Raw genomic sequence first — 27118 nt, 5'->3', positions numbered from 1 at the left:
ACCCCAAGATTAACTGGAAATGTCAGGGATTGAATGTAGGGGCCTTGTGCATACCAGCAGTTTGCTTCTCTAACAAAGTAACGCACTCCCAATTTCAATTTGGACTGGCTGCATAAACTGCAGGAATAAAGCTTCGGAGTTACAGGTGCTACTCAAACAACGGAACCCTTTCGTTTTACGCTCCAGTGCTGTCTCCCCTCTCCTCACCAAGGGACGCAGCGATGCCCGGGGCTAAGAATAGACAGGACCATGCTGAGCCAGCTATCCTGGCTGGCAACAGAGGAAAGCTGCCAATTCGACTTTGTTCCAAGTAACTGAGACAGTACAGTTGCATCTTATTATCTCTCACAAGCTGCTTGGCCAACGGGAACAAGCAGCTTCGGTGAATTTTGTGAGGAAATTAAGAGATAATACTGAGGGGTAAATTCAGCTCTAGTGTGTCAACAGCCACCACAGAATTCCAGAGCCTAACTTTAGATACGCAACATAATTTCTTCCTCAAAATTGTTTTCTTAAGACATTTTCTCATTTATTCGTGATGTTATTTTATTGGGACTGTAACAGAAGTTAAGATTTTCACATTCTAGACACCCTTTCCTTCCCTACCCCAATATATGAGTTTTGGTTGACTCACCTTAAAAAATGAGTGCGGACAAACACACATAAACTTGAAAGCACTGGATGGAAAAACTGTCACACACTCACACAATCTCTGTAGCGAGGTCCAGAGAAATCCATCTGAATGTCTAGACACCTCCTACGGAAAGCTCTGAAGCAGAACTGAAGTTGTATGTCATTTTAGATGGGATGCAAAACATTTCCATTCTGCTATTAATGTGTATTTGCCCTTTATTTTATTGATCAATTTACTTCATTTATAACCCTGCCTTTCTTCCCAATGGAGAGCCAAAGCAGCTTACGCGATTCTCCTTCCCTCTGTTTTATTCTCACAAGAACGTGAGGTAGATGTGGCTGTGAGTGTGTCACTGGCCAAAGGTCACCCAAGAAGCTTCCATGTCAGAGCGGGGACTCCAACCTGGGTCTCCCACACACCCTAGCCAGACACTCTAACCACTACACCACACTGGCTCTCAGCTTTCCCATCTTCACTCTCCTTGGCAGCCAGCGCATAGGAAAAACCTGGCACAATCATGCGAAGTGTTTCTTTATTTACTGCATTCATACCCAGCCTGCCTCCTCAATGCAGACTCAAAGCTGCTGACATCATTCTCCTCCGTTTTATCCTCATAACAGCCCTGTGAGGTAGGTGGAGGCTGAGTGACGGACCTAAGGTCACCCAGCGAGCATGTGTGGCACAGTGAGGATTTTAACCCGAGTCTCCCAGATTCTAGTCTGGCCTTCTAATCTAAACCATTCCCAGCTGGTTCCCTCTTTCTGATTGGAGTGAACGTCCTTTAATGATGCAAAAAGCAGGCTCTTTGTTTTCATTCCAGGAATCGGCATGCAGCATCTTAAACAGACAGTGCTGGTCCTACCTCCCCCTTCCCCACTCTTATTGAACTGAGAGCTTCATACAAGGCACACCAGCCACGACTGAAGCAGTCGGCCTGCCAGCTTCCTAGACCTACTTGTTGATTAAGGCTCCACTTTTTATCTACTTTTATTTCTGTTTTCTTTTACCTCTTTTAACACTCAGCTTTCTCGCTCAAAGGGGACCCAAGTGGCTTACATCATTCTCCTCTCTATTTTATCCTGACAACAACCAGGTGAGGAAGGTTAGGCTGAGAGCGTGTGACTGGCCCAAGGTCACCCAACAAACATGGGCCTCCCAGATCTTCATCTGATGCTCTAACCACTACACACCACTAGTTCTTTGAGTTCCTCTATGCACAGGTCTCTGGAACACCTGCCTTAAAATGAAATCTCAGAATTGGCTTCCTGACATCCTCGCTTGTGAGGCACAAGGGATTCCAAATTGATCTGAGAAGGCACCCCTTCTCCTGTCTGATTTCCCACCACACAAAGGGCCAACGTTCCTTGGTCTGAGACTGACTTTGGGCGTGCCCGTGAAGACTGAATGCTACTTCCTGCCTCTTTGTCCTCTAATGTTCCCATGTCCTTTTGGCTCTTGTAAAATCCAAGAGGCCTTCTGGCTTCCTGGCTCCAAAAGGCCAAGAACTCTGAAGATTTTTTTTTAATGGACCTTTGGGCGGCTAGGATCTGTTAAGATAAGAGCACTTTCTGACCTACTCCTGCCACTAAACTGCAGAAGACAAGAAAAAACTTACCAGAACAGAAGCTGCTCTGTAAGGACTATCTGACGACTGATTCTCACTTCTTGGAAACTTAAAAGAGTTATATGATTTCTTAGAGGCTAAAACTACCCCCCGCTGGATTGTTGCTTTATTTCATTACAGTATACTAACATCGCCCCTGCAAATCCGATGGATCTCTGGGAGATTTGTAAATGAATCTATACAGCATTTTTAAAAAGGGAAACTGCAGTCACTCCACAACCTTCCCTATTTGAATACAAGATGCAGGAGAAAGGGTTTACTCTTGTGTAGCTTTGCCAGTTGAAACTGCCACAAATGCCCCCACCTCCAGGATGTTATAGGCTACAAGGGGGAAAAAAAGAAAGGGTCTTTTCAATGCTAACAAAGTGTATGGGGGGTCAATCTGCAAAACTGCATGAGTGAAGCCCCTCCCTCAATGTCATGGCTCCAATTTGGACTAGAAGACAACAGAGACTGTAATGCATCTTTTTAAAATGCTAAGTAGGCCCTCCCAGTATCTTTTGTGTAGTGGTTAGTGTCATACTAGGATCTGGGAGACCCGGGTATGAATCCCTGCTCTGCTGTGTGGGACTTTGGGCCAGTCACACATTCTCAGCCTAACCTACCTCACAGGGTTATTGTTATGAGGTCAAAATGGAATACAGGAGAATGATGTAAATCACTTTGGGTACCCACTGGGAAGAAAGGTGGGGTATAAATGGAGTAAATCAATAAACCTAAACTTCACAAAAGCCAGAAGGAAGCCAGCAGAGCCTTCAGGGCTTCCCCCCCCCCCACAACTGGTTAGTTGGCATTCTGAATAACCCTGCATATCAGTAGTCTGATGGTGACATTTAAAATTTCATCCATGTCACCAGGTTTAGATGCAGCACTAGTTTGGAGGAGCAAGTTGACGCACAAGCAGGATTTGGTCACATTTCTCAAGTATTCTAATTCAGAAACCCAGCAACATTCCTTGTTCTGTACTCTCTCTCATTCAGAGGCAAGAGCAAAAGAGGCAATGGAACAGATAAAGATCTGCGGGTGAAGATATCTCACTGCAGTTACACAAATCTGTGTCATCTGAAGAATGTGGATCTACTCTAATCTACAACCGGGCCACAGTTTTCCCCAGCTGATGAACACAAATACTTCTATAACCATGGGGGACATTCCCTCTGCAAGCACCCCAGGTAGCTATACATCTGGCTTTTAATTCTCGCTGAATGCAGTTCCTTAACACCCAACTCCACTTTCGCCAACTAAAATCCTGATTAGCACAATGTGATTGTGTTGGGATGCCGTAGGCTGGTGGGTCAGATGGCGGATTGGATGGCCTTTCACTACCTACCCACTCTACTGTTCCTTCTACGTTAACCCCTGCTGTGAAAGGATCAGCCCAAAACACCTATCAGAATCCTGAATGCGTTCCATGAAGCCAAGCACTTCTTCACAAACTGTGTATGCTTTCAGGTTTACATGGGGAAAATGTGTGAAAGTGGCAAGAGTGTATTTATGCAGGCACACATGTCTGAGAGCAAGGGTTCCTACTGAGCGTACACATAATAAATCTGCATTTGGTCTTGTGTGACTCATGATATGGTGAAAGATACACATCAGATTTATGTGAAGAAAAAACATCAAGAGAGCTTAGTTTAAAAGATCTAATATGGCACATTACTGATTTATCTTTTAAATGTACAATTATACTGACCAGCATTACAAACAAACAACACAAAAATCAGTATGCCATGGTAGAAGGCAAGTACAGACTCAAATGTAACTTTATTGTGGCATGTGCCCATCACTACAGCCAAGAGAAACAGTCTGTTGACTTTCAGTTTGCAAGACAGGCTTAGCTTTAAAGCTGACACTACACATTTCTGCAATTTTAAAAAAAAATGTTTAACAACTAAACTCATCTACGAATATAAAAGAATCATGTGTACTAGGGTTTGCCGGGTTTTATGAATACACAACAAGATACTTCCTTATACTGATTGACTATAGGTCTATGAAGATCAGTCTTGTCTACTCTGACTGGCAGCAGCGCTCCAAGTGTTGCACCAATATAGATAAAAGCACATGACAATAATCAATACTGAGCGATACTAGGCCATGTACTTGTATTCTACATGAACTTTCAAACTTTGCATGAACTGCCTGTGTGTTTTTTTCTATGTGTTAGGTAATTCTAACAGGTGTGCTTTAATCTTTTGACAGTTAATTAAAATAGTGGACTCTATAGAGATTAATGTTCCTCTATCAGAGATTCAACCAATAGTGATCTCTCAACTTAACTTTTTCTGACACTTCTCAGAGATTTATAGTTTTGTTTTGCAAGTTTGAGTATAACGTCATTTTTTACTAATTGGAAGGTTATACAATAGAAACTATGAATATTCAATGAAGGATCAAACCAATTATCGTTTGTTTGTGCTATAACGTGAAAAGATCTTAGATATTTGCATATGATGATGTATAAAATTGCAAACTCAGATAGAATGGCAGAGCTCTGATGGAAGAAATCTCTTGAGAGAATTTAGGTGAGAACTTATTTTTACCTATGCATTTCACAGAAACTTTGATTATGTTAAACTTGGAATTTATTAGGAAATGTTAGCAAACTTATTTCTTATTGCCTTTCTGTGTTCTGTTTTTATAGGATTTATATTAATAACCATTTATATTTTAATTACTTGCTTCATTAAAAAACTAGGGTGTATTTTCAAAAATGTGAAATAAACTCTAGACAGGTGTCTGTGTGCTTGATAAGGAGCTGCAAAGCAATATCGAACCCTATATAAAATAAATGTACTGATAAACAGGTGGTTCAAAGAACTTAGCCGCTTGACAGGTCTGAAAACTAACTGCTGAAAGCTTTCCAAGAGAAAGATACAGACAAGCTTAGTTCAGACACAGGCAAAAGCTCATTACACAAGGTCTTTGGTGGAGGTTTTCATGTCACCTACTAATTGTAGGAGCCAGGGACTGAACTTGGAACCTTCTGCATGCAGATGTTCTACCACCGTGCTATGTCCTTCCCACTTGAGTTTCTCCTCGAAGAACAGAGATACCCTTCAAATCGCATGGTGCAGTGTCAGACGGGAGGGCAGCTGCTTCTCCCTCCATGACTGTCATTAGTGGGGAGGGGGTACAGCTCCTGTTTTGAATGCAACAGGCCCCAGGTACAATCCCCTAAAAAAACTCTCAAGCGGCAGACACCAAGACATGACCCTTTCTCTGCATTAGCCCCTCAAGAGCCTCTGCCAGCCAAAGGAGACAATACAGACCGATATGGAACAATGGTCTTGACTTGGTATACAGCGGCATTCAAATGATGGCCACTTTCATGCCCACACCTGAAGTTCTGTTCCTTATGGGGGTGGGGGGTGAGACAGCATGACAAGAAAAGCACATTGTTATTATTAAAAGGGAGAAAGTAAGGGCAAAAGAAGAAGGGAAAAAAGAAGCAGAAGAAACGAGGAAGAAACAAAAAAAGCAGACGATGAAGCTGAAGCAGCACATGCCTCATCTTCTAGTCCATCAGTGAGTTACGCACGTTCTCTAGGATGCAACTTGGAAATCCTTTTAAAGTTGTGAATATGGATTCTCATGGATTTGCCAAAATCCACATTGAAACACAAGAAAAGAAAACCTTCACTATACAGTAGGCATGCTTCCTAGAATCAAAACTCAACTCAAATGAGAACTGGAACTGTATCTGCCAGAAAACTTAAATAAAGCTGTTAATTGTTAATTGACTGGTTTTAAGGGTTTTTTAATGTGTGCATGATGTAACAGCACAAACAGTACTAAGAACAGAAAAGGAACCCACATTTTTTATCCAAGCTCCCCACACTTTAGCCTAAAAACAATATGGATGTCTATGAACAAAGAAACCTGAACTACGCCACAAGATTTATATAGATGATGAAGTGTCCTGTCAGTTAATGCCCAATGAAGAATTCCTAACCTTTTGAAACACAGCTAAACAGTACACAAAATATTGTGTTTATACCAAAAACAGTTGGAGATGCAAGCTTTTTGCCTGGGAAAACCATTTTCAAAGTAGGAACTGTTTTCCCAGCTGCGAATATGCTTTCCTGGGAAATTTGTTCAGGCCACTACACAAATATTCAAAGGAATGCAAAAATTATTCGGCCTAATCTTTGCATGTAAGTATTTCAGATTCCTTGCACACTTTCTGGAAACTGCCGGCCTTGTGGAAGGTTATATTAACAAGGACGTTGTGCAACAATAGATACATGAAACCACATTGCCAATCGATACGACAAATGAATGCGGATTTCCTTCCATGATCAGTTTAATCCTTGCTCATAAGAAGTAGGTCCCTTCAGTGAAGGTTCACATGGCCCTAGTGTCTTAAGAGAGCTGTATCTTCTGCTACAATCAACAGATTTGCTTTTCTTTGAAAAAGGAACTTGCCACGGGAAGTTCCTGGAGAGAAAAGTATGGATACAGTATGGCATCTGAAAGGTTTGCTCTGTATAATTAAGTACCAATGAAGCAGGAGAAGGATTGACGGCAACTTCCCCAACCTCTTCTTGTCCCCGGTCATTTTGCAACCACCACCCCTCTTTGTTTTGCAAGCAAGGCTAGAGTACATTCTTAGAACTGCTGAGAAGGTGAGCTTTGGAGAATTTCGATAACGACAAGAGAACCCAGAATCTAAGAGTATGCAGAGCCCACGTTTTTTAGAGTTTTGAGATTATAACTGAGTGTTTGAAACCATTCAGACACTGAAAGCTACACAATTTATTGGGAGGGGGGCAATCTTACAAGGAGACGAGCAACTTTCTAGAAGACAAGATGGAACTTATGGCACTAGAGAGTGTCTCATAGAGGTGAGGAGCAATTACCCAGCTCCACTCTAGGAAACTGCCTTGGCGAACACCAGCAATCCCACAGATACAGCAAAATCCCACATCTGCACCTCATGATCAATAGTATTAAATCCCATAGGATGGTCTAATAGTATCAGCAGAGGACAATTTCCCCTAGTTATGGTGATTTTCCAGCCCAAATCCTCAAAGTGCTGATATATGGATGAGGGGAGGGTCCCATTATTTAGACCTAGAGAGAGTAATCAAAGCAACAGCAAATGACTGCATGGATGGTCAGACAGAGAGCTGCCACAGGGCGGGACTGAAGGCTGAGACACCCCAAGTTATGTAAGACAAATATTTTTTGTTGGATCAACTCCTGTTTGTGAAAAGGAATGCCCAGCTAAAAGCTTTTCAGGCACTTTTGGCCAAATAAAGAACACTTAAAGGTGATGCGGTGATTTCCCCACCCCCCACCCCCTCTGCTCTCCTACACTTTTATTTAGATAGTTTGCCCTGCTTTCATGTACCAGCAGTTTCAGACAAAGAGTGCCTTAACAAACCCTTTGCATGTTCAGAGGTTGATGACCGCAATTTCATCCAGAAGAAATCTCACAGGCTCAAGAAAATAGAGTCTCTATATACAGCCACATCACACTGTCTATGATTTTGTATCCTAGAAGGTACAGGAGGACAGATACAAAGCAGCTGTATCAGGAAGCACTTCAGCGGTCCACAGGAAAATATTTATGGGACCCAAAGTGGCTTATATCATTCTCCTCTTCTCCATGTCATCCTCACAAGAACTCTGTGAGGTAGGACAAGGCTGAGACTGTGGGACTGGCCCACAATCTCTCAGCGAGCTTCCATAGCTGTGTGTGGATCTGAACCTTGGTTTCCCAGATCCTAGTCCAACGTGCTAACCACTACATTACGCTGGGTCTCAGGACTGAGGAAAGATGGAAAACAAGTTGACATTCTTGGTAACATTAGAGAGATGCTTAGAGGGCAGAACAAAGCCCAGGAGACCACCCAAAAAAGCCACAAATAATGGTTTGTTAACTAAAAAGATAATTTTGGAACCTGATATACAAAGGTCAGAAGTTCCATCGACTGTAACCCCTGAAAATGTCTGGATGGTCCATAATACACTTCCACAATTCCCTTTTGTTGTGTTTTTTAAAAACAAGGAAGACACAATCTACATTTCTTGATAAAAATAGCCCTGCGGTATGGGAAGAAAGGTGGCTCAAACCACCCACCTGCGACTACACAATTTACAAGAGAGGCTCATGTGAAGATATACTGGAATACTCCCGTCACCTCCAGCCCTCACTCAAAACGTTATAATCACAGCTGCAACTTAACTGCAGTCATTGCTAGCCTGCAGTCTTAAATCAAGAGTCTGAAGCTAGGTTAATCAGAATTTTACACCAAGGCCTGAAGTGGACAGAACTTTAATTCAAAAGGAAGGTAACTAATAGATGAAAAATAAAACCAGGTCATTTGGAAAGGTCTAAAGAAAACGCTAAGAAAAGCGTTATGATAAATTTCATTAACTGTTTGGTCAATAAAGTGCGGAAATCCATCACTCAGGAAGTATTTCAGGTTGCTCTCCTGTAGCAAAATCAATCAGGAAATGATGTACATTTTACACACCAGAGTTTGGAAATACGGTGCCAGCTGAAGGCAGCAATGTAATGATTTGGGGAAACATCTCTGCTCCTGTCAAACCCATGTTGCATCTGCCAGCTTTAAAATTTAGACAATATTCTTTATACTAGAAACCAAAAGAATAAACTTTGCCTACTTGAGAGAGACAAACATGTCATTGATAAGACCACTGTTACCTCTCAGGGCTTATGCGCTCTGGTCGCATACACCAGAAGTTCTCACATTCTAGGCATTACGCTCCTTGGTAGCATGTGAACTTGAAGTAAATTATATTACAAAAACCTCCAGTTGAGCTGTTTGCCCTTCTGTGTTTGGCAAAGGCCACAGCTTCACCCCTACAGGGCCGAGGTGGTAGGGGGCATAAGAGGAATTTCCTCTCCTCCCAGCATGATCGGTCGGCCGGGTCCTGGTAACAAGAGCCAGATTGTGGGACTCAAGAACAGCACCAAGAGGTTGCTTCACATGTGACGTCCCTTTTTAAGAGAGGGAAAAAAGGCACATATATATCATAACATCTGAAATGTGGTACAAGTGTTTTCCCACTGGGAGTCTTTCAGCATGCACAGTGGAAAGGAACTCAAAGTAATATACAGGTTTTCAGTATCTTTAACATTTATATCTCAGCAGTGGGATACGGAGAATTTTATGTAGTCCAAGAGAACACGGGGGGAGTACGCTTCCATCCATTTTATGGATATGTGAGCTGTTCCCAATAGGGAACAGCCACCAAGTCTCAGTCTAATAGAATTTCAACTTCCTGCTCTGATTTCACAAGCCGCATACAGTTTTATCGACACGCGTATAAGAGAAATGTTTACGCCTGCCTGCCATGTAAAGCAATAAGACCGCTCTCCTATAAATGCAACTGTTATGTGCACTAGTCAGGCTGCATGTTCCTAAACAGCACACCAGTTGCCAAACAAGCACATGGGCATCACGGCACCACTGAATTTGTTATTTTTAACCCACACACATGTACAAACATCACAACAGGAAGGTTTTTCAGTTCAAAAGCTTCTACCAATCTACAGAGTCATATGCGTGCATTCTCTTGACAGCTAAGAGACATGAACAATTGGGCTGGATTCCTGAGCACATGCTAAAGATCAAGATTTCAGATAAGCTCCACAAGATAAGAAGGTACCTTGTTCAGCCCAGTGGCTCTTTCAGTTTGTTTTCCGCTTAGTAAAACAAAGGACTTTATCATGGGTTAATAACACATTTAGCATGCCACTTACCCTCCTATCGCTTTCCCTTTGGGAATATATCCATGCCTACCTTTTTCTAAGTCTTAGTATTTACACTTATCTGCAGACACAAAAGATGCTCAGCAAAGGGAACAACTTCAGTCCCATCTACTCACCTCGGCTTTCTGTTTTTTCAAATCGGGTTCATTTGTCGGTTGCTCCTTTTCCGATGCAAGCGCCTTCAATTTTCTCTTTTTCTTCATGACGGCACTTTTCCTGTTATTTACCATTCTGAAATTAAAAGAAGTTTGCATTTGGTAGATTGTGTTTTTTTAAAAGATGTTAATTACCAACTGCACATGGGAAAAACAACTAGCAATTTTCTCTTTTTTCCTGAAAATTTACTAAGTCAAACAGAAACAACGGCACTCCCAACCTGTCTTAGGAAAACTGGCACGACATCACTGATCTTACTGGGGGACCCTACTGATAAACATCCAATGAACACTGGTGTTCATGGCTTGAAAACCACTATTATAAGCAACCGTTTGTGCCATCCTAAGCAGAATTACATACTTCTAAGATCAGTGACTCCAATGGACTTTGACAGCTGTAATTGTGCTTAGGATTACACTGTAAAAGTAGGATCATGGGATCATAAAATCATAGATTTTGAAGGAGTCTTACAGACCATCTGCCCAATGCAGGACTAGCCTAAAGCATTCCTGTAAGTATTCGTCCAGCCACTCCATGAAGACTGTCAATTAGGGGAAACCCACCTTGGCCCTGTCTCCTGCTCTAACAGAATGCTTTTAAAGCCAAGTTTTTAAAAACATGGCATCTATAGGAATGATGCAGACACATTTCAAGTTAGTTGTTTCAGACTTAAGACGTTTAGGGTTTGTTTCCACAATTACCTCAGGGCATCATGATTCATAATTTACATTTATTTATTTAAAATATTTCACCCACCCCAAAAAAGCTCAGGGCAGCTAGTAGCCAAGCTGGCTAAATGTAATCTCCATAATCAGGAGCAGTGGGGGTGGAAAGTGAAGTCAAGTCACAGCTGACTTATAGCGACCTCAGGTTTCCAAGGGAAGAGACGAGCAGAGGTGGTTGGCCATTGCCTGCCTCTGTGTACAGACCCTAGACTTCCTTGGTGGTCTCCCATGCAAGTGAACACATGAGGCTGCCTTATACTGAATCAGACCATTGGTCCGTCAACATCTGTTTACTCAGACTGGCAGCGATTCTAGAGGGTCTCAACTGCCTGCTCTTTTTAACTGGAGATGCCGGGGATTGAACTTCTGCATGTCAGGAAGATGTTCCATCACTCAGCTATGGCTGCTAACCAGGGCTGACCCTTCTTAGCTTCCAAGGTATGATGAGACTGGTCTGCCCTGGGCCATCCAGACCAGACTGCAGTGTACCTATCTGAAAACCTGATTCCGAAGAGCAATTGGAAGGGGAGGGGGGGGGGCTTTGGGTCCTTTCTTGCACACTTTTCCAAGGCTGAGGCCAGGATGCTAGAGCAAACGAAGCGTTGGTCTGATCCAGCAGGGCTTTTTGTTTGTACAGAGATAGCCCAGTTTAACATCCATAAATAACAGAAGGAAATTTTCAGCCTACATCACGTAAGGAAGTATATAGAATGGAGATGAATGAATCCTTGAAGGTATGGTTAGTGCTGCTGTGCCTTGTGAGAACGTTGCTTAAAAAAATGTGGAGGCAAAGGTGGTTCTGTGGTAACTGCTTCTGTATCACCACTGGGCAGCCGATTGTTTAAGATTACTTACAGAAACCTGAGAAGCAGCTCTCCAACAGTATCCAGCACATGAGAGCCAGGATTGTATAGTGGTTAGAGTGATAGACTAGGTTCCTCCACTCTGCCACTGAAGGTCACTGGTTGACCCTGGGTCTGTCAATCACTCTTAGCCTAACCTATCTCAAAGGGTTGTTGTGAAAATAAAATGGATGGAAACAATGTAAGCTATGCTGGGCCCCAGTAGGGAGAAAGACAGGGCATAAAAAAGCCAAGCGTATTCAAGACAACTCACTTCCTACCCTGGTGCGCCTCCAGAGGGCGCTGCTGTGGAGGGAAGCCCACATAAGGCAGCCAAACCTCCAGAGAGCATGCTATGGCGGGAAGCCTAGGCCAAAATCACTCTCAATGACCCTTTACCGTTCTGAACAGATCTTTTTTTCCCTTTTCTACTCAACCTGTTGATTGCTGGGCCTTCTAACTTTGCTTTGTAATAGTATCCCCTCCCCCCAGACACACAAGCCTCCTCCTGCATGTACAGAGAGTAGGAGCAGTGGAAACATGTATATAAAATCATAATCCTCGCTTGTTCGGACCAGGGGTTCATCTAGTCCAGCATCCTGTTTCACAAAGCAGGCAAACGGTTGCCCCAGAGGGCCAACCAACAGGGCAGAGGCACCAAGGCCTTCCCCTGATGTTGCCTCCCAGTCACTAGTAGTCAGAAGTTGATTGCCTCTGTATATGGAGGTTCACACATACAGACAGCATTGATTTGCCCCAGATAAATTCCCTGCCCAGCCAAAATAGCTTTTTAAAAAAGAGAAGTAGCATTTTTATTTAAACAAGGCAGACTTCTTTTCAGAGCAGGAACATTTCTTGTTAAAGAAATCAGTAGCAGTGGGGTGCTCTACAAAAGCAGAATCCCCCAAAGTCTACCTTTAAGTGATTCACAGTATTTTCTCCTTTAGCTCCTAGGAATGAAAGCCCAGAAGGATCTTTAAAGGGTGCAAGAGATTAATTTAGGGAACTTATTTAATTAAGCAGAGCAGTTATTATAAGCAGATAAAAATGTTCTTATTGACAGCTTTAAGTTATATGTTTCAGGTGGTAACTGATCATACATAAAAAACAAGGAAAAATTATAATTGGAAAATTAACTGATGCCCTAAAGAGAGGCTGAGCTGATACAGCATGTTTATTTTGACTCATGTTGTCTAAATACACTTTCAAAGTATCTCATGTTACTCATTTCTTGCAAGACACTTGAACGAAAATATTTGAATAGGAAAAAATAAATGAAGTGTGGTTTCATTGATGCATTCAAATAAATGCAAAGCTTTACAGATATTTTATTGGGATAATCTTGGAAAAATTTAAGGTGAATGCCACATGTGCTTACCTTGCAGCACTTAATTTTTTAAAAAATTAAAGATCACATAACATGTTTCTTTCCTGTGTGATATTTACATTTAAGGCACTTCAAACTGTTTAGCACATCCAAAAGGAGGAGTCGTGGCTGTCCACTCACTTCTTCCAACTGAATTTTAACTCTTTTTCACAGAGGTCATTACGGAAACCTCTTTCCTTATATTACTCACTAGATCCCTATCAGTTTGGGGTCATAATATCCCTACCACCCTGTGGGAGGAAACAAAAAAATAAGAAAAAGCTATGCAGCCACACTGATCCATAGAGAAACCAAGAATCTGTGCAACACCTTTTATTAGGACCAACTAAACTTGACTCAAAGCAGTGTGCAAAAGTTTGTGCAGTGTTGATTTGCTGGTCCTAATAAAAGGGATTTTGTTCCTGTTGATAGAAATAAGGGCCTAGCAAGGTGTAAACCAGTCCAGACTCTGCATCCTTTCCCCCACATTGGTCATTTCCAAGAAGCCCACCCTCCCTCTTTGTCAGCCATGGGGCTTCTGCCTCTCGGGTAGGGTTACCAACCTCCAGATGGAGCCTAGAGGTCTCCTAGTATTACAGTTGATCTCCAGGCTACAGAGATCAGATTTCTCAGAAGAAACAGCAGCTCTAGAGGGCAGACTCCATGATATTCCATAGACTCTAGGAGCAACTGAAGCCCATCCCTGGGAACTGGCCCCAAATCTGCAGGAACGTTCCAAACAGGAGTTGGCAAGCCTACTTCTCAGGAGAGAAGGTTTCCCTTTCAGCCAGCCGCCCATGGACCATTCAATTCCAAACCAAAAATAAATTATCCAGTGGCAGGGAGTTCCACAACGTTGAACGGGAAAATTTTCTTCTTTGGGGATGATTTGCTTCCCCCATCCCTAGGAGGAAAGCCAAAATGGAGGAGGCCCTTTTCGCCCGCACAACCCACCTCAGGCACAAACCCGCCTTTCCTGTCGAGGCGTCTTCCTCTTCCTCCTCGTCCACATTTCAACTCAGCCCCTCGCTTGGCGCCGCAGGCCCCCCTCGCTCCGCCATTGGCTACCCGATACCCGCGCGCAAGCTGCCACCGGGTTCTTCCCTTGTCAATCATACTAACCGAGCCAATAGGAGCTTTTTGCCGCTTTTTGCCCTGCCCTCTTTCGCTGCAGGTCCGCTTCCCACAGACCTTCTGCACCTCCATCGTGGAGTTCTGAGGCCCTCTGAGGACGCGTAATGATGACGACACCAACCGCGACAGGGGAAGAAGGGAGGAGTTACTCAGAATGGCTTTCGTTTCTCATTGGCCGCCAAGCCTGAGTCTTCCGTCGTCTTAGTGACTGCATCCCCGCCCTCCAGACTAATTGTGATTGCCAACCTCCAGGTGGTTGCTGGCGATCTCCTGGAATTACGACCCCGGACCACAAAAACAACCCCCCTGGAGAAAATGGCTGCTTTAGAAGGTAGTGGACTCTACGGCATTATATACCCTGCCGAGGCCCCTTCCTTCCCAAACCACACCCTCTCCAGAATCCACCCCCAAATCCTCAGGAATTTTCCAACCTGGACCTGGCAACTTGGGGATGCGCAGAGCTGGGGCAGGCTCTCTCCGGGCACAAAGCGAAAAGGATCGGGTTGGACAGTCGCATGGTTGAAAATGGAATGCAGGAAAGGATTAGTAATATGTTGTATTCGGCTCTGAGCCCATTCGTGGGGAGTGCGGATTAGTAGTAGTAGTAGTAGTAGTAATAGGTCACCTCCACCCATAAGCAATGGCGTGACCTCTGGCTTCGTCAACCTCACAGAGTTGTTGTGAAGATAAAATAGAGGAAGGGAACAGGCCTGGGGCTGGCCTGCCGGATAGGGTTGTGGTGCGATGAAATGAAGGAGTTAAGCTACCCCAACTCCTTGGAGGAAGGAAAGGTAAAAATAGCCAAAATAAACTTGGTTTCAGATTTCTAACAATCCTAAACAATTGGATGCCCCATTCTGTTGATTGTAATAATTTACACTGTGCACTGTGTTTTGAGTCTCAGTAGGGTTGCCAGGTCCAGGTTGGGAAATTCCTGGAGATTTTGAGGGTGGAGCCTGGAAAGGGTGAAGTTTGGGGAGGGGAGAGGCCTCAGTGGGGTGTAATGCCATAGACCCCACCTTCCAAAGCAAACATTTTCTCCAGGGGAACTGATCTTTGTCACCTGGAGATCACTAGTAATTCTGGGAGATCTCCAGGCACTGCCTGGAGGCTGGCAACCCTAAGTCTCAGTGAGAAAGGTAGACTGCAAATAAAATAAACAAGTAAAGACAAACGGAAGTGCTGCTTCATTCAAGGAGTAAATTGTGGAACTCACTGCCACCAGATGTAGTGACAGGCTTTCAGAGGGGGATTAGATAGATTCTTGGAGGAAAGGTCCATCAATGGCTGTCACCCAAGAGGACTAAAAGGAGCCTCCATGTTCAGACAGGCAACCTCTGAACCCCAATGGTAGGAGGCAACAGCAGGAGGTGGTTTTGGCTTCTACACCTTGTTTGTTAGCCCTTCAGGGCAACCAGTTGGCTGCTGTGTGACAACGCCCGGTCTGATCCAGCAGAGGCACCTTTAAGACATTTAAAGGGAACCTTTCCTATTCAAAGAAGGGCTCAGTCCAGCCCACCACAAACAGATCACACCCACTCTGGCTGCCTCTTTCTGCACAGAATTCCCTCTCTGAACCACCAAAGCCTTCCACTCCAATGAATATATTTATGGTGACCGAGTCCTGTTGTGTTTCCCTTATGAAAGCCCTGCCTTTCCCTTTGGACATATGCCCATTTCACCCTCCCCCCACCTTCCTTCTAAGAGCTCAAGGCAGCATAGACAGCCTTCCCTTCTGCATTTAGTCTTCACAACAACCCTCTGAGGTAGGCTTAGGGTTGCCAAGTCCAGGTTGGAAAATGCCTGGATATTTTGGGGGTGGAGCCTAGAGAGAAGGCGGGGTTTGGGGAGGAGAGGAGACTTGGAATAGTATAATGCCATAGAGTCCACCCTCCAAAGCAGCCATTTTCTCCAGGGGAACTGATCTCTGTCACCGGGAGATCAGTTGTAATTCCGGGAGATCTCCAGCCACCACCTGGAGGCTGGCAACCCTACTGTAGGCTAGGCATAAGAGAGTAAGAAAGCACCTGGCCAAAGGTCACTATGCAGTGTGGCAAGTTGGCAACTCCTTCCTCCTTTGAACCCCCTTTTTACAAAGGAGGCCTTTAGCTTAACCCTCCCCTCCACCTCTGGCCAAGTCTAAAAGTACATTTTCTGCACGTTTTCTTCCTCCATCCTTTACTAACAGTGGTGTTTCCTGTTGACTTTCAAACTGTAGATTCCTTGTCAGGAAAGCTCCCGCTCTTCTTGCTTTCCAGAAAGGATGCAAAACTGAATTATTCAAGAGGGCTTTTTTTACTCAGATAGGAGAGCTGTACTATAGGGAAGTAGTCTCAGAAGAATGTATCAGTAAACAGATAGAGAGACCACAGACTGTACTACTATGTGCTATCTGTTGCTTTGGATATGATCCTACCTGGTAGTTCTATGTTGTTCAATGTATCAGTCTTAGAACTACTTATGTTCTGTTTCAGCATTTTTTCAACTCTGTGTTGGATTTCTGTTGGTTTTAAATCTTTGCATTTATAGACCCTGCCTATTGAAAAATGTCTCTGAAATTGACTGTACTCACACTGTGTAATCTGCCTTGAGCATCAATGAGAAATAACGTAAATAAATAAAATTAACAGTAACCAGTTGTTTCATGTACAAGCCATCATAAAGAACCCTGCACTGTAGAAAGCATGTCTGGGGTGAGCATCAAGGACATCCAATGAAAATGACCATCCATTGAACTTAATGGGCAGTTGCAATAGAAAAGAGCAAGAGTCCAGTAGCACCTATAAGACTAACAAAATTCAGGTATCTGAAGTAGTAAATGGGGGGCTCATGAAAGCTCATACCCTGCTACAAATTTTGTTCGTCTTACAGGTGCTACTGGACTCTTGCTCTTTTCTACTGCTACAGACAGGCTAACGTGGCTACTCATCTTGATCTATCTCTAATGGGTAATAGACTCAGGAAGGACAAAAGGAACTGCTTCTTTCCTGAATGAGTGACTAAAGTACGGAATTAGCTGCCTGAGGATATACAGGCTTTAAAGGGGGATTAAACAGATTCCTGCAGGATCTATTAGGGGCTACTATAGCCATGGTGACTAAAGGCAGCCTCCACATTCAGAGGCAGTTAACCTCTGAAAACCAGTGCCAGGAGAGAACGGGCGGGGCGGGGGGGCTCAGCCTCTATGCTTAGGAAAATCACAAGTTATTCAAACAATTTGGTTTATTTACTCTTTTTATCCTCTTACTCTAGTGAAACAATGTTTTCTCTTTCCAGTGTTTGTACTGAAGGGTAGTAAAAATTTTCCAGCATGTACAGCCTGCCAGGCTTTTTTATAGCTGTCTTTAGCCAAGAGGGAAGATAAGGACATAAATGTTGTAATAAATCACTTTTAAAATTGAAGTCTTGTCTCTTTGACAAGTCTCAAGTTCCATCAGGCACAGGTTGTTCCAAAAACTGCAGACATAATGGACTCCAAAAAGACACACATGTAGCAGAAGTGATCCTATAGTAGCTGATCCCACTTAAATTCTGGAGAAACCTCTTGTGGCAAATACTTACTTACGACATCGGCCATTCTGTGTAGTAAGAACCCCTGTTTTGATGGCTCCACCGGTCCAGTACTGTGACCTAGGGTTACCAGCCTATAGGGGGAGGCTGGAGTGTTTCCCCACAATTACAGCTGCTCTCCAGCCTGTAGAAAACAGTGCCCCTGGGGGAAACAGAAGCTTTGGAGGTCAGGCTGGGCAGCGTCACATCCCTGCGGAGGTCCCCTCCCTAAACTCCACCCCTGAATCTCCAGGAATTTTCCCCCAAGTTGGAATTGGGAACTCTACCCAAATCAGTCCTGGGCTTGTGTTTCTAAAAAAGTGAATTATTTTGTACTTTACATTCAGTATCATCCATATTACTGAACAGCAAGCTCCACCGCTATATAAATGTATTCTTGTTTCAAATAACTATGCTCGGTATCACTGCTCTCAGTTCGTCCCTAGGCTAAATTTAGGTGTAAGGATGCCAACAGGGGGCATTCTATCAATGCTCTATAATCACTTTCTTCCTCCTCTGGTTCTTAATTTGGCCTCCATTTTTAGCAGCAACAACTATTGCGATGTTTTCCAACAGTCTGTCGGTTCAACACTTAACAGGCGGGTTTAAAAAAAAAAATCGAAGAGCGGAGCTTATTTTATCAACTCAAGTTGAAGCCGATATGTGCCCTCATGTGGCCATTTCCAGCATTGCATCTCAGTACAGCCATGGCTGATGCCAGTTCACTTGACCATCGCTTTCCCTGCTCATGGGACAGTCACTCCAAACATTAAAGTTTTCCTACAACATTATCAAGGTTCACAGCTAGTATTTATGGCTCGATTTGACTTTGGTCTGGCCAGGAGGGAAGGGTGAAAAGATAGAGAAAGAAGGAAAAAAGAAATACTTGGCTCCCTTGCTTGAGCCTGCTGAGTTTATTCTTTAGTGTGTCCCCGCCCCCTGGCAATGTGGCAAGGAACTGCTTCCTGTATGCTAGTCTGGATCATACAGGGTTAAACTCAGTGGCCTTCTGGTCCCTCAGCAGGGAGTTCCAAAGGAAAAGCTGGTTTCATTAGAGCTTAAAATCCAAAATATTTAGTACAGAAGCAGAAAGATTTCACAAGTTTTAAGACCAAAGTATTTACAAGAGATTGAAGTGGCTCTGGCTTCGGTTTGTACATCAGCTCTTTGGTCTGCACCTGCAAATGAAGAATTTGGGCAGTCAGATGCAAGGAAAAGCCAAGTGAGAAAAATAAATGTGTGTGATTAAGTAGTAGCGGTCATCAATGGGGTGGGGGGGGGGGGTTTATGGTTTTATAAGCATTTCTCTTCTATACTTTTAAGGCTATGTTTTTCATATGTATTGTTTAATGTGTCATACTTAAATGCTTGTGCTTTGTTTCAGATTTCTCCAGTCCAGACTATTACATTGTTTATTGGCTGTCCCATCATTGATCATATTTAACTTAACACTATGTAATCAGCTTTGCATCTCAGTGAGAAAGGCAGACCATAAATAGTCCAAATTTAGGGACATGCAATTCACTCAAGGAACATTTTTTCTTCTCAAGGCTAAGTGGATCAGAGATTTCAGTTCCTTAGAGGATATGTATACAATTGGAACAACTTTCTAAAACAAGCTCTTGTACTCTAAACAAAACTTTGTTAGTTTTGCTTCCTAGACCTAGAAGACTACTACATTTGAATGACACACCAGCTCCAGAAGAGATGTGTACACTTAGGATGCATTAAATATTTGGGAGACATACCATTTACCTGTTGTGCGGAAGTTGACAGTTCAAGGACTTCTGGCTGGATTCCAGCAGCCTAAACTGAGCTGCACATCTACAAGGAGAACAGTCAAAACTTAGCTTCCTATGACCATCAGCCAGCTGTGCAGTTTCTAGGCTTGTGTACGGATGCCGTTTCCAGCAAATCTGGAATCTCACTGCACTATGCAAAGGGGGCTTCGCCTGAGGGGGAAACGTTACCATGTAAGACAGATCATTTACTTTCCTTGTTCATAAGTCAGTTAACACTCCCCAAAGTTACCTGGAATTTGCAGTTAATGCAAGTTAGAAATTTCTCTATATTATTGGTCCCAAATGATTATGCAATTCCTCATTCTTTTCTTCTCACATCATGCTTGCAGTGAGATTTCCATTTTATTACAGAAAGGCAAATTTCTCAACTATAGTATCAAGCCCATGGGCCTGGATAAGGGACTGAACCTGTATCTCAGCAATGGAAGATGCCATTTTTGTCCACTGCCAAGGGTTGCTAACCTCCAAGTGAGGCCTGGGGTTCTCCTAGAATTACAACTGATCTCCAGCCTAGAGAGATCAGTTCCCTTGGAGGAAATGGCTGCTTTGGAGGGCAGACACTAAGGCATCACATCCCCGCTGAGCCCTCCCCCCAAAATTCACCCTCCTTAGGCCCTGTCCTCAAACCTCCATGTGTTTCCTAATATTGCCTTACCAGGCCATAGAATACCAAACCCATCTTTTAAAGAGTGAATTGAATGAGAGTGAAACAGTACAGTGGAAACAAGTCAGGCTCCATCCTCAACAGGCAGAAATATTGCTGGTTGCCGGCAAGATTCTGGGGTCAGACTGCTCTAAAACTCACCGAAGCAACTCAAGATACCCTCTGGAGGCAGTTGTTCGAGCCATCTGAGATGCCAAGCTGTTAGCCCAGTAGCCTTACCCTGCTTTTGAGATGCTCCGGCCTTGCCATTGGCATTTGTGATCCAGCGGGTGCCGGTGTTGGAGGCAAAAGTTCTGGAGACATTGGCCGCAAACAAGCTTTATCATCTCTTTCTTTTTACAGCCAGATCTGGAACACTTGTTTGTGAAGATCTAAATGCAAAATTATATAAAGACACAGAATATATGAATAAATGATAGGAACAAGAGCAGGGCTATTCTGGACTCATGGATACAGCTGTATGCTATAGTATTCAGCACTGCTGGGAGTCCCAGGTATAAAGAGCTACCCACTTCCTTGCATGGAAGCTTCAATCAAGCACGCTGTAGTGCACACGCTATTTTTTTTTTTACACTGTTCAAACAAGGTATTCTCTTGCACCATTGCTGGTCCCAGAAGGGACTCTTCCCTGGAGCTACAGAGAGGTTTGTTTACAACATTTGTTAAACAAATCATAATAAACCCAACGAGAAGTAATTTGTTCTACAGGGGTTAGAGAGCCAGGCCCAATGACATACTCTAGTTATTCCAGAAATTAAAACTTCTTGTGAAACTTCGAAATAAATTTTTCCCAAGCCCCTTTCTGACTGCAGGAAAGCATGGGTCCCTTCCCCCCCACCCCCGGTCATTTTATGGGCCCATTATAGGTTTATAGCACCCCTTCTTTCCTCCAAGGCCATCCTAAACATACAATCCAAGGTTTTGCAAAGTCTGATGTCTATTGTAAGGTACACCTCAACACAAACAAAGTATTTTCCTCTGATGCGCCTTACTCAGCATGTGTAACAATACCAAGCGAAGCCTCACTAAAAAGAAACCTATAGAAGGGCACATAAAATTGCTTTCCAGCTGTAAACATATCCCGTACAAGAATTTTTGAAGATTTTCTTTACCTTTTCCTTCTGTGGGGCAGAATCCCGTTGGCAGCCTTTGTCCATGTGGGCCCCGACTACAACATCAGCCATCTCTCCCTTCTTTATCGGGATGGGAGTGCTGCAGAGAGGACACACTGGAACCTGCACATCCTAGGAAAACAATCACACCAGAAGTCCACATCAAAAACTTTTCAATTAAAACAAACACTTCCACTCTGGAAGCCACTGGCTGAAAAGCCAAGTATGGTTTTTTTAAAAAACAGGAATGCAATTACTAATTTAAGTAAAGTTGCCCAGAGCAATTGGGGGAAGGATTAGATCCATTTTGAAAAAGAGGGACTTTACTTGGATTCCACTCCCTGCCCACACAACTCTTATCACTGCAAAACCCACCAAAATCAACTTCAGAACTTGGACTTTGCACGAGCCCATTTAAACTGGTTTGCTACCTGTGCAAAGCAGTTTTGTATGTTTTAATTCATACCCTGTCTGCAAAGCTCTGGCAGGCTAGCCAGTGTTGCTTGGTGAAGGTAGTGGGCCAGTTGAAACCAGATTCAGCTTGTGTGAAGCCCTCTGGGGAAGGTTCTCTTATCCATCAGCATCATGTTTAAAGTCAAGTCAAAGTTGGGACAGGCTGGAATTATTGATCTTTCTCCATTATCAAAGGAGCTGGATATCGTAGATGGTGTTAGAAGGAAATCCCCTGGCACATTAAGATAAAACCATTTCTCATATCACTTTGAGCAACATGCCGCTCTGCTCCTGAATCCTGGAAGCAGATCCTGGCATGTATTCTGTCCTGCCGCTCAGCACAGCTTTCCTGCACATTCAGTGGCTCTTCTGCTGGTGCAAGACTCATTTAAGTTGGTGGGATAGCTTCTGGTTTTGCTGAGCAGAGGGGCAGGAGAATACCTGCCAGAAATCTGGGCCATTTCATGACTGCACAACAGAGGCATGACCTGGCCACCACAGCTAATGCTCTGCCACACTACTATCCCACCTGCGCACCAGGCTCAACAGTATTTTGGACAGGGATTTGGGTTACAGAGACCACAGGGGCAGTCTTCCAGAGGCAAGACTGCTGGGCTCTCCCTTCCTTCTAGACCACATATATAGCAACTCCCTCTGGCATTTTCTTAGACATCTTCCAAGCCTCCCATTTCTTCCAGCTTCCTTTTCCCTTGCCCCAGGAGGGTTCAGGCGCTTCCCACTTGGATCCTATACAATGCACAGAAATGATGCTATATGTACAACTCTCTCTTAAAAGTGTTATCTAGTTATGCAGCAGCTTCTCTTATCCAAAGGAAGATCTGGTCCCTTTCCTGGGATGTACTACCTTCTTGTACGCAGAAGAACACCTGTGCCGGCTATACGCGATGTGGTCTTTACAAAAGACCTCCTCACAGGCATCGCATTTCAGCGGTAAGAAGTCTGCAGGAAGAGAACGCATTGCAAAGGCTTAACAGAAAAGTCAACTGGATCTGCTGCAGCAAATATCCTTCAGGATATTTCAAGTGAGACAGCTATTCCCATAAGGCCAGTATGGTGTAGAGGTATGAGCGTCCGACTAGGATATGGGAGACCCAAGTTCACATCCCCACTCTACTAGGGAAGTTTGCCAGGTGACCTTGGGCTGGTCACACACTCTCCACCTAACCTATCTTGCAGGGTTGTTGTAAGGGTAAAATGGAGAATGATGTAAGCTGCTTTGGGTCCCTTTTGGCAAGAAAGGCGGGGTTACTAATTAAGTAAATAACCAGGGAACTGTTAGGCATTGAGCTGTTTCAAAAGTGAGTATATTTTGATTTAAAGTTCTATCAACATACTATTTTAAGCATTAAAAATCAGTCCTGCACACTCCTTGCGTGCAGAGAAAGAGCAGCCAGTCTGCAGAAGGGGCCACCACCCAAAGCACAGTCTACTTTCAGGCAATATCCAGTATCACTCTGCTGAGCTTTCTGATGCCCGCTGCTGCCACGTCGTAGCAGACGGCGCTTCTGTCTCCGCTGTATAAGAGAGACAGTAGTTGCAGGTTGCAGGCAGAACCCAGCCCCCTAAGAATACATGATAAATGGCAATTTCAGTTGTATTAATTTTAAACTCTCTCCCCCACAAAGTTGATATATTTTGCTCTAGACTGAGCCCTATAATTCCTCCAAGGAGGACAGAGCAGCCTACAGAGGCTATTTAGTTTGAACTCACAACCCCTTTGCAAGGTAGGCTAGATGGTGGCTTTGGGACACTCACTAAGCAGGTTTCCTGCCTGAGCAGAGACCTGAATCCAGATCAACCCCACATCCAGCACGCTGGCTCCAGCCACACACACGTCTGCCTTGGGAAGTCCCCGGCTTTTGTTCACACTCCAAGTCACTTCCACAGAACTAGTCACTGCTTGCCACCACCACTAGGCTCTGCAGCCAAGCATTATAAATCCTATTCTCTCCTAGAGCTTCAGGATATCCTTCAGCAGACAGGAGTAGAGGTGGAGGAAAAAAATCTGAACACTATCCTACTGATCCACTGCATTTCTATGCATCCTCACCCAGTTGCTTGCAAGTCTTCTCACAGCAATGTTTACCCAAGTCTGGGAATTCCATTATCCAAAAAGCAGATCCTGCTGTTTGAGAGTTGTCTGTTACCCGGAGCAAGTTCTTTTGCCAGTCGACTCTCCCCTGGTTTCCAGCTGAAGGACAAAGCAGGTGGTGTCACTCCTTTAAAAAAAAAAAAACAGAATTCCAGCACCTGAAGATACAGAACAAAGGTGTCATGCTTGCAGGGAGCAAATCTTGCCTGCTATATGGAGACCAAAGAATCGCCTCCAGGCAACAAGATTTTAAAAGAGTTTATTATCTTTTTTTTTAAGCTATGACCAAATCGGGTTGCGCAGGCTTTGACTTTGAACACCCTTGCCAGACCAAGCAGTCTTAAGTAAAAAGAAAAGGAAAAGTGTATGTCCAGTGTCATCTTAAAGACAAACAAAATTGAAAGACGAATAAAGTTTATTCTTGCAGAAGCTTTCAAAAGTCAGCACATACTTCATTAGCTAGGCTGAGATGCATGTGGTGAATAACCTGCCTGGAAAAAAAAGGTGGTGGGTTAATCAATCATTTATCAAACTTGTGGCATCTCCAAAAATTTGAGGTTTACACTTCCCCTTGCGGCTAACAGTTTGGAAGGATCACCTCTCTTATAAAAATATAGAATCGACTGGCAGTTTGAGAGGTGCCACAACTTTTCTGAAAATTAACAGCTAAACCACCTACTCCTTATGAAGAAAGTTGCATCCACATGAGACTGGGCAGGGGTGAAGCAGGGAGAGAGAAGAGAAAGAGTATAATGTGCTAGCTTCAGTAGAAAAGAGCAAGAGTCTTGTAGCACCTATAAGACTATCAAAATTTGTAGTAGGGTATGAGCTTTCGTGAGTATCTGAATAAATGAGCTGGGACTCATGAAGGCTCATACCCTACTACAAATTTTGTTAGTCTTATAGGTGCTATGGGACTCTTGCTCTTTTCTACTACTACAGACAAACATGGCTACCCCTCTTGCTAGTTTCAGAATTATGTTTCAGCTTGTTGACAACAAGGAATCCAGCATTGGCAATTTTTAATTCAGGAAGAAGAATACAGCCCTACTCTAGCAAGCATTCAACAGCAGACCTAAACAGTCACAGTCATATGATCATGTTGCATCTCAACATAAAACTGGGGGGAGGGAGCAGGAGAAGGAAAAACTATCCTTTGCCACATGAGAGGTAACTATCAAAAGGAAGAGAGCAAGAGTATTTTTTATTTTTATACAGCTTTGGGAAACAGACAGAAGAACAGATATACAAATCTGGGGTGATGGAGAGAACAAGGGGAGATGCATTTAAAAAGAGAAGAGATTTCTCAGTGGGGAAAATGTATAGCCCCAATCGCAGATGCGGGTCACCCTTACTTAATAGCATTATTAGCATACATAACAGGAGCTGCAGCAATACTAGCAGAAATGTCAATCAGCATCTCAGGGGAGACGGAGAGAAGGGTGGCATGCAACAGAATGGGGGCGGGGGAGGATCCATCCCAGAAGAAAAAAAAATTACTTACAAACCCAAGAAAAAATTAGCTCGTAAGCTAAGCCATCCAACCCAGTAACCGTCCCATCACAACAAAGAGCTCTCAGAAGCGGGGATGGGGATGAAAGGGAGTACTTTCTCCCTGCAGGCCTGTCCTGTACTCCAGGGAACACCAAATATTCAAAAACAGGGGGGCTCGTAGGAACGGTTAATTCAACAGGGATTTCGTGCAGCCAGGCAGCCTCCTGGCAATACCAGCTCCAACGGGGGAGAGGGAGCAGTCGAAGAGTGAACTACGGATGCTACAATGTGCATCTCATAAGTACCCATGTCCTTAACCCTATACTGCACCCCACTTCCAGGAGAAACCGTTCATCACAAAAGAAAACGTCTCGCCCCACTACATATTAAGCAACCAGGAAAAGATACTTTAAAAACTGGCATTTCACCCCCACCATTTACTAGAGATCAATATGCTATGTTTTTAACTCTACACTCCCAAAAATTAAGAAAGGCAAACCATACCGTTGGATCAACAAGAAGAGCAGGGAAACCAGAAGATTCCTTCCCAATATATTAACCCGCTTCGTTCCACGAACAGCCGCTACTAGTCTGCGTTAGCCGAACTCCGGGAGAAGCTTTAAATACTCGGAGCTCAACTGCTGAGTCATTTTCCACGGCCTCTTCCCGATTCTCCGTTCTGAATGTACCGGCGGTGACGTCACATAGGCACCCGGCCAATCCTCATCGCCTCTGTCCCTCTTTCAATCTTCTGAATGGGTCGTGCTTTGTCATGTGACTGCCCCGATTGTGCTGAGTCAGGGCACTGGGGAGGGGGCCTTTTTCTCAGTCAGAAGTTGTTTACAGCTGTGTCAGTCCCAACTTAAAATGATGAAATTTCTTTTATCAGGACCAACAATGAACAACGCACTTTGAGAACCAGCACATGTGGGATTAGCAGTTAGAGAGAAAAGTGGGGTACAAATGAAGTAAAATAAATCTTGATAAAAGATATCAGATGTTCTTGTTTCTTTCTCGAGTCTATTTAGGTGTGAGTAGGAGTGGGGGGTATTCATGCATACCCTTGCCAGGACACCTCCCTTACTGGGGAGTCAGATCAGCACCCACATCCAAATGGCTTATATCTGCATAAGATAATCCTTATCTCCACACAATAACATTTCTTTAGATATATTTATATCCCACTTTCCTCCACCAAAGCAGCTTCCAGTCTGTTATCCTCCCAATGATAACCCTGCGAGGTAGGTGAGGCTGAGAGTGAGTGGCTGGCCCAAGGTCACTCACCTCCCAGCAAGCTTCCATGTTAGAGTGGGGATTCAAACTTGAGTCTCCCAGGTCCTGGTCTGTCACTCAGATAAATACAACACTCTAACCACTACACCATACATAAAAGTGGGTCTGTGTGGGTGTTTTTTCTTCCTGCTAAGTCAACAACTCTAACTTGAAAATAACACCTTCTATAAAAGTTGTGGCTCTCTTCCTCACCCCTCCACCGCCATTTTCTGTCTTTGATATAACAGAAATGGGTAATAATTCCAGAGGAAGAGCTATGTTAATCTTTTGCAAGAAAAGAAATAAACTGGAGTCTTGTGGCACTTTAAAGACTAACAAGATTTTATTCCAGCACAAGCTTTTGTGGACTAGAGCTCACTTCTTCATGTGCTATTGGTGGATCCTAACTTGTCCCATGGGAGGGAAGGCAG

At 43.7% G+C, this 27118-nt stretch overlaps 2 protein-coding genes across 7 annotated transcripts in view; both read right to left on the bottom strand.

Moving 5' to 3' along the window:
• C12H7orf50 (chromosome 12 C7orf50 homolog) overlaps positions 1 to 14386 on the bottom strand; it is a 158704-nt gene extending 144318 nt beyond the window's left edge. The window contains exons 1-2 of one of the 2 annotated variants that reach the window (XM_054992585.1): positions 14217 to 14386; positions 10122 to 10236 (exon numbers count right to left, since the gene is read on the bottom strand). In XM_054992585.1, the coding sequence (XP_054848560.1) occupies positions 10122 to 10235 (114 nt within the window). In that variant the 5' untranslated portion in view covers position 10236; positions 14217 to 14386. Of the gene's footprint in view, positions 1 to 10121; positions 10237 to 14048; positions 14193 to 14216 lie in introns of those variants that run through there. The other variant, XM_054992584.1, reaches the window with a different exon arrangement.
• A 3031-nt stretch (positions 14387 to 17417) lies between these two features.
• Positions 17418 to 26080, bottom strand: ZFAND2A (zinc finger AN1-type containing 2A). 5 transcript variants are annotated; one of them, XM_054995646.1, is made up of 7 exons: positions 25920 to 26080; positions 23880 to 24048; positions 22674 to 22768; positions 21356 to 21487; positions 20463 to 20614; positions 19526 to 19601; positions 17418 to 18955 (listed from the first exon to the last, which is right to left on the bottom strand). In XM_054995646.1, exons 2-6 carry the CDS (start codon positions 23932 to 23934, stop codon positions 19529 to 19531), a joined length of 507 nt encoding a protein of 168 aa, XP_054851621.1. In that variant the 5' UTR covers positions 23935 to 24048; positions 25920 to 26080; the 3' UTR covers positions 17418 to 18955; positions 19526 to 19528. The 5 variants fall into 5 exon arrangements, 4 of the variants coding, with proteins under 4 accessions (XP_054851621.1, XP_054851620.1, XP_054851622.1 ...); XM_054995645.1 differs by having other exon boundaries at positions 19533 to 19601; XM_054995647.1 differs by having other exon boundaries at positions 19533 to 19601; positions 23916 to 24048.
• Positions 26081 to 27118: the final 1038 nt, after the last annotated feature.

The sequence above is a fragment of the Eublepharis macularius genome, chromosome 12 (assembly GCF_028583425.1).
Source record: "Eublepharis macularius isolate TG4126 chromosome 12, MPM_Emac_v1.0, whole genome shotgun sequence".
Lineage (NCBI taxonomy): Eukaryota > Metazoa > Chordata > Lepidosauria > Squamata > Eublepharidae > Eublepharis > Eublepharis macularius.
The sequence above is the reverse complement of the archived record's forward strand: the minus strand, read 5'-3'. Positions and strand labels throughout refer to the sequence as shown.

Bases quoted from the DNA above. Each gene is read 5' to 3' on its own strand.
- ZFAND2A (XM_054995645.1), bottom strand. From the start codon at position 23,934: ATGGAATTCCCAGACTTGGGTAAACATTGCTGTGAGAAGACTTGCAAG. The intron at 21,488-22,673 runs GTAGTACATCCC...TTGTTTTCCTAG, and splicing joins GTTCTTCTGCGTACAAGAAG to GATGTGCAGGTTCCAGTGTG. The intron at 19,602-20,462 runs GTAAGGCTACTG...TTCTCCTTGTAG, and splicing joins CGGAGCATCTCAAAAGCAGG to ATGTGCAGCTCAGTTTAGGC.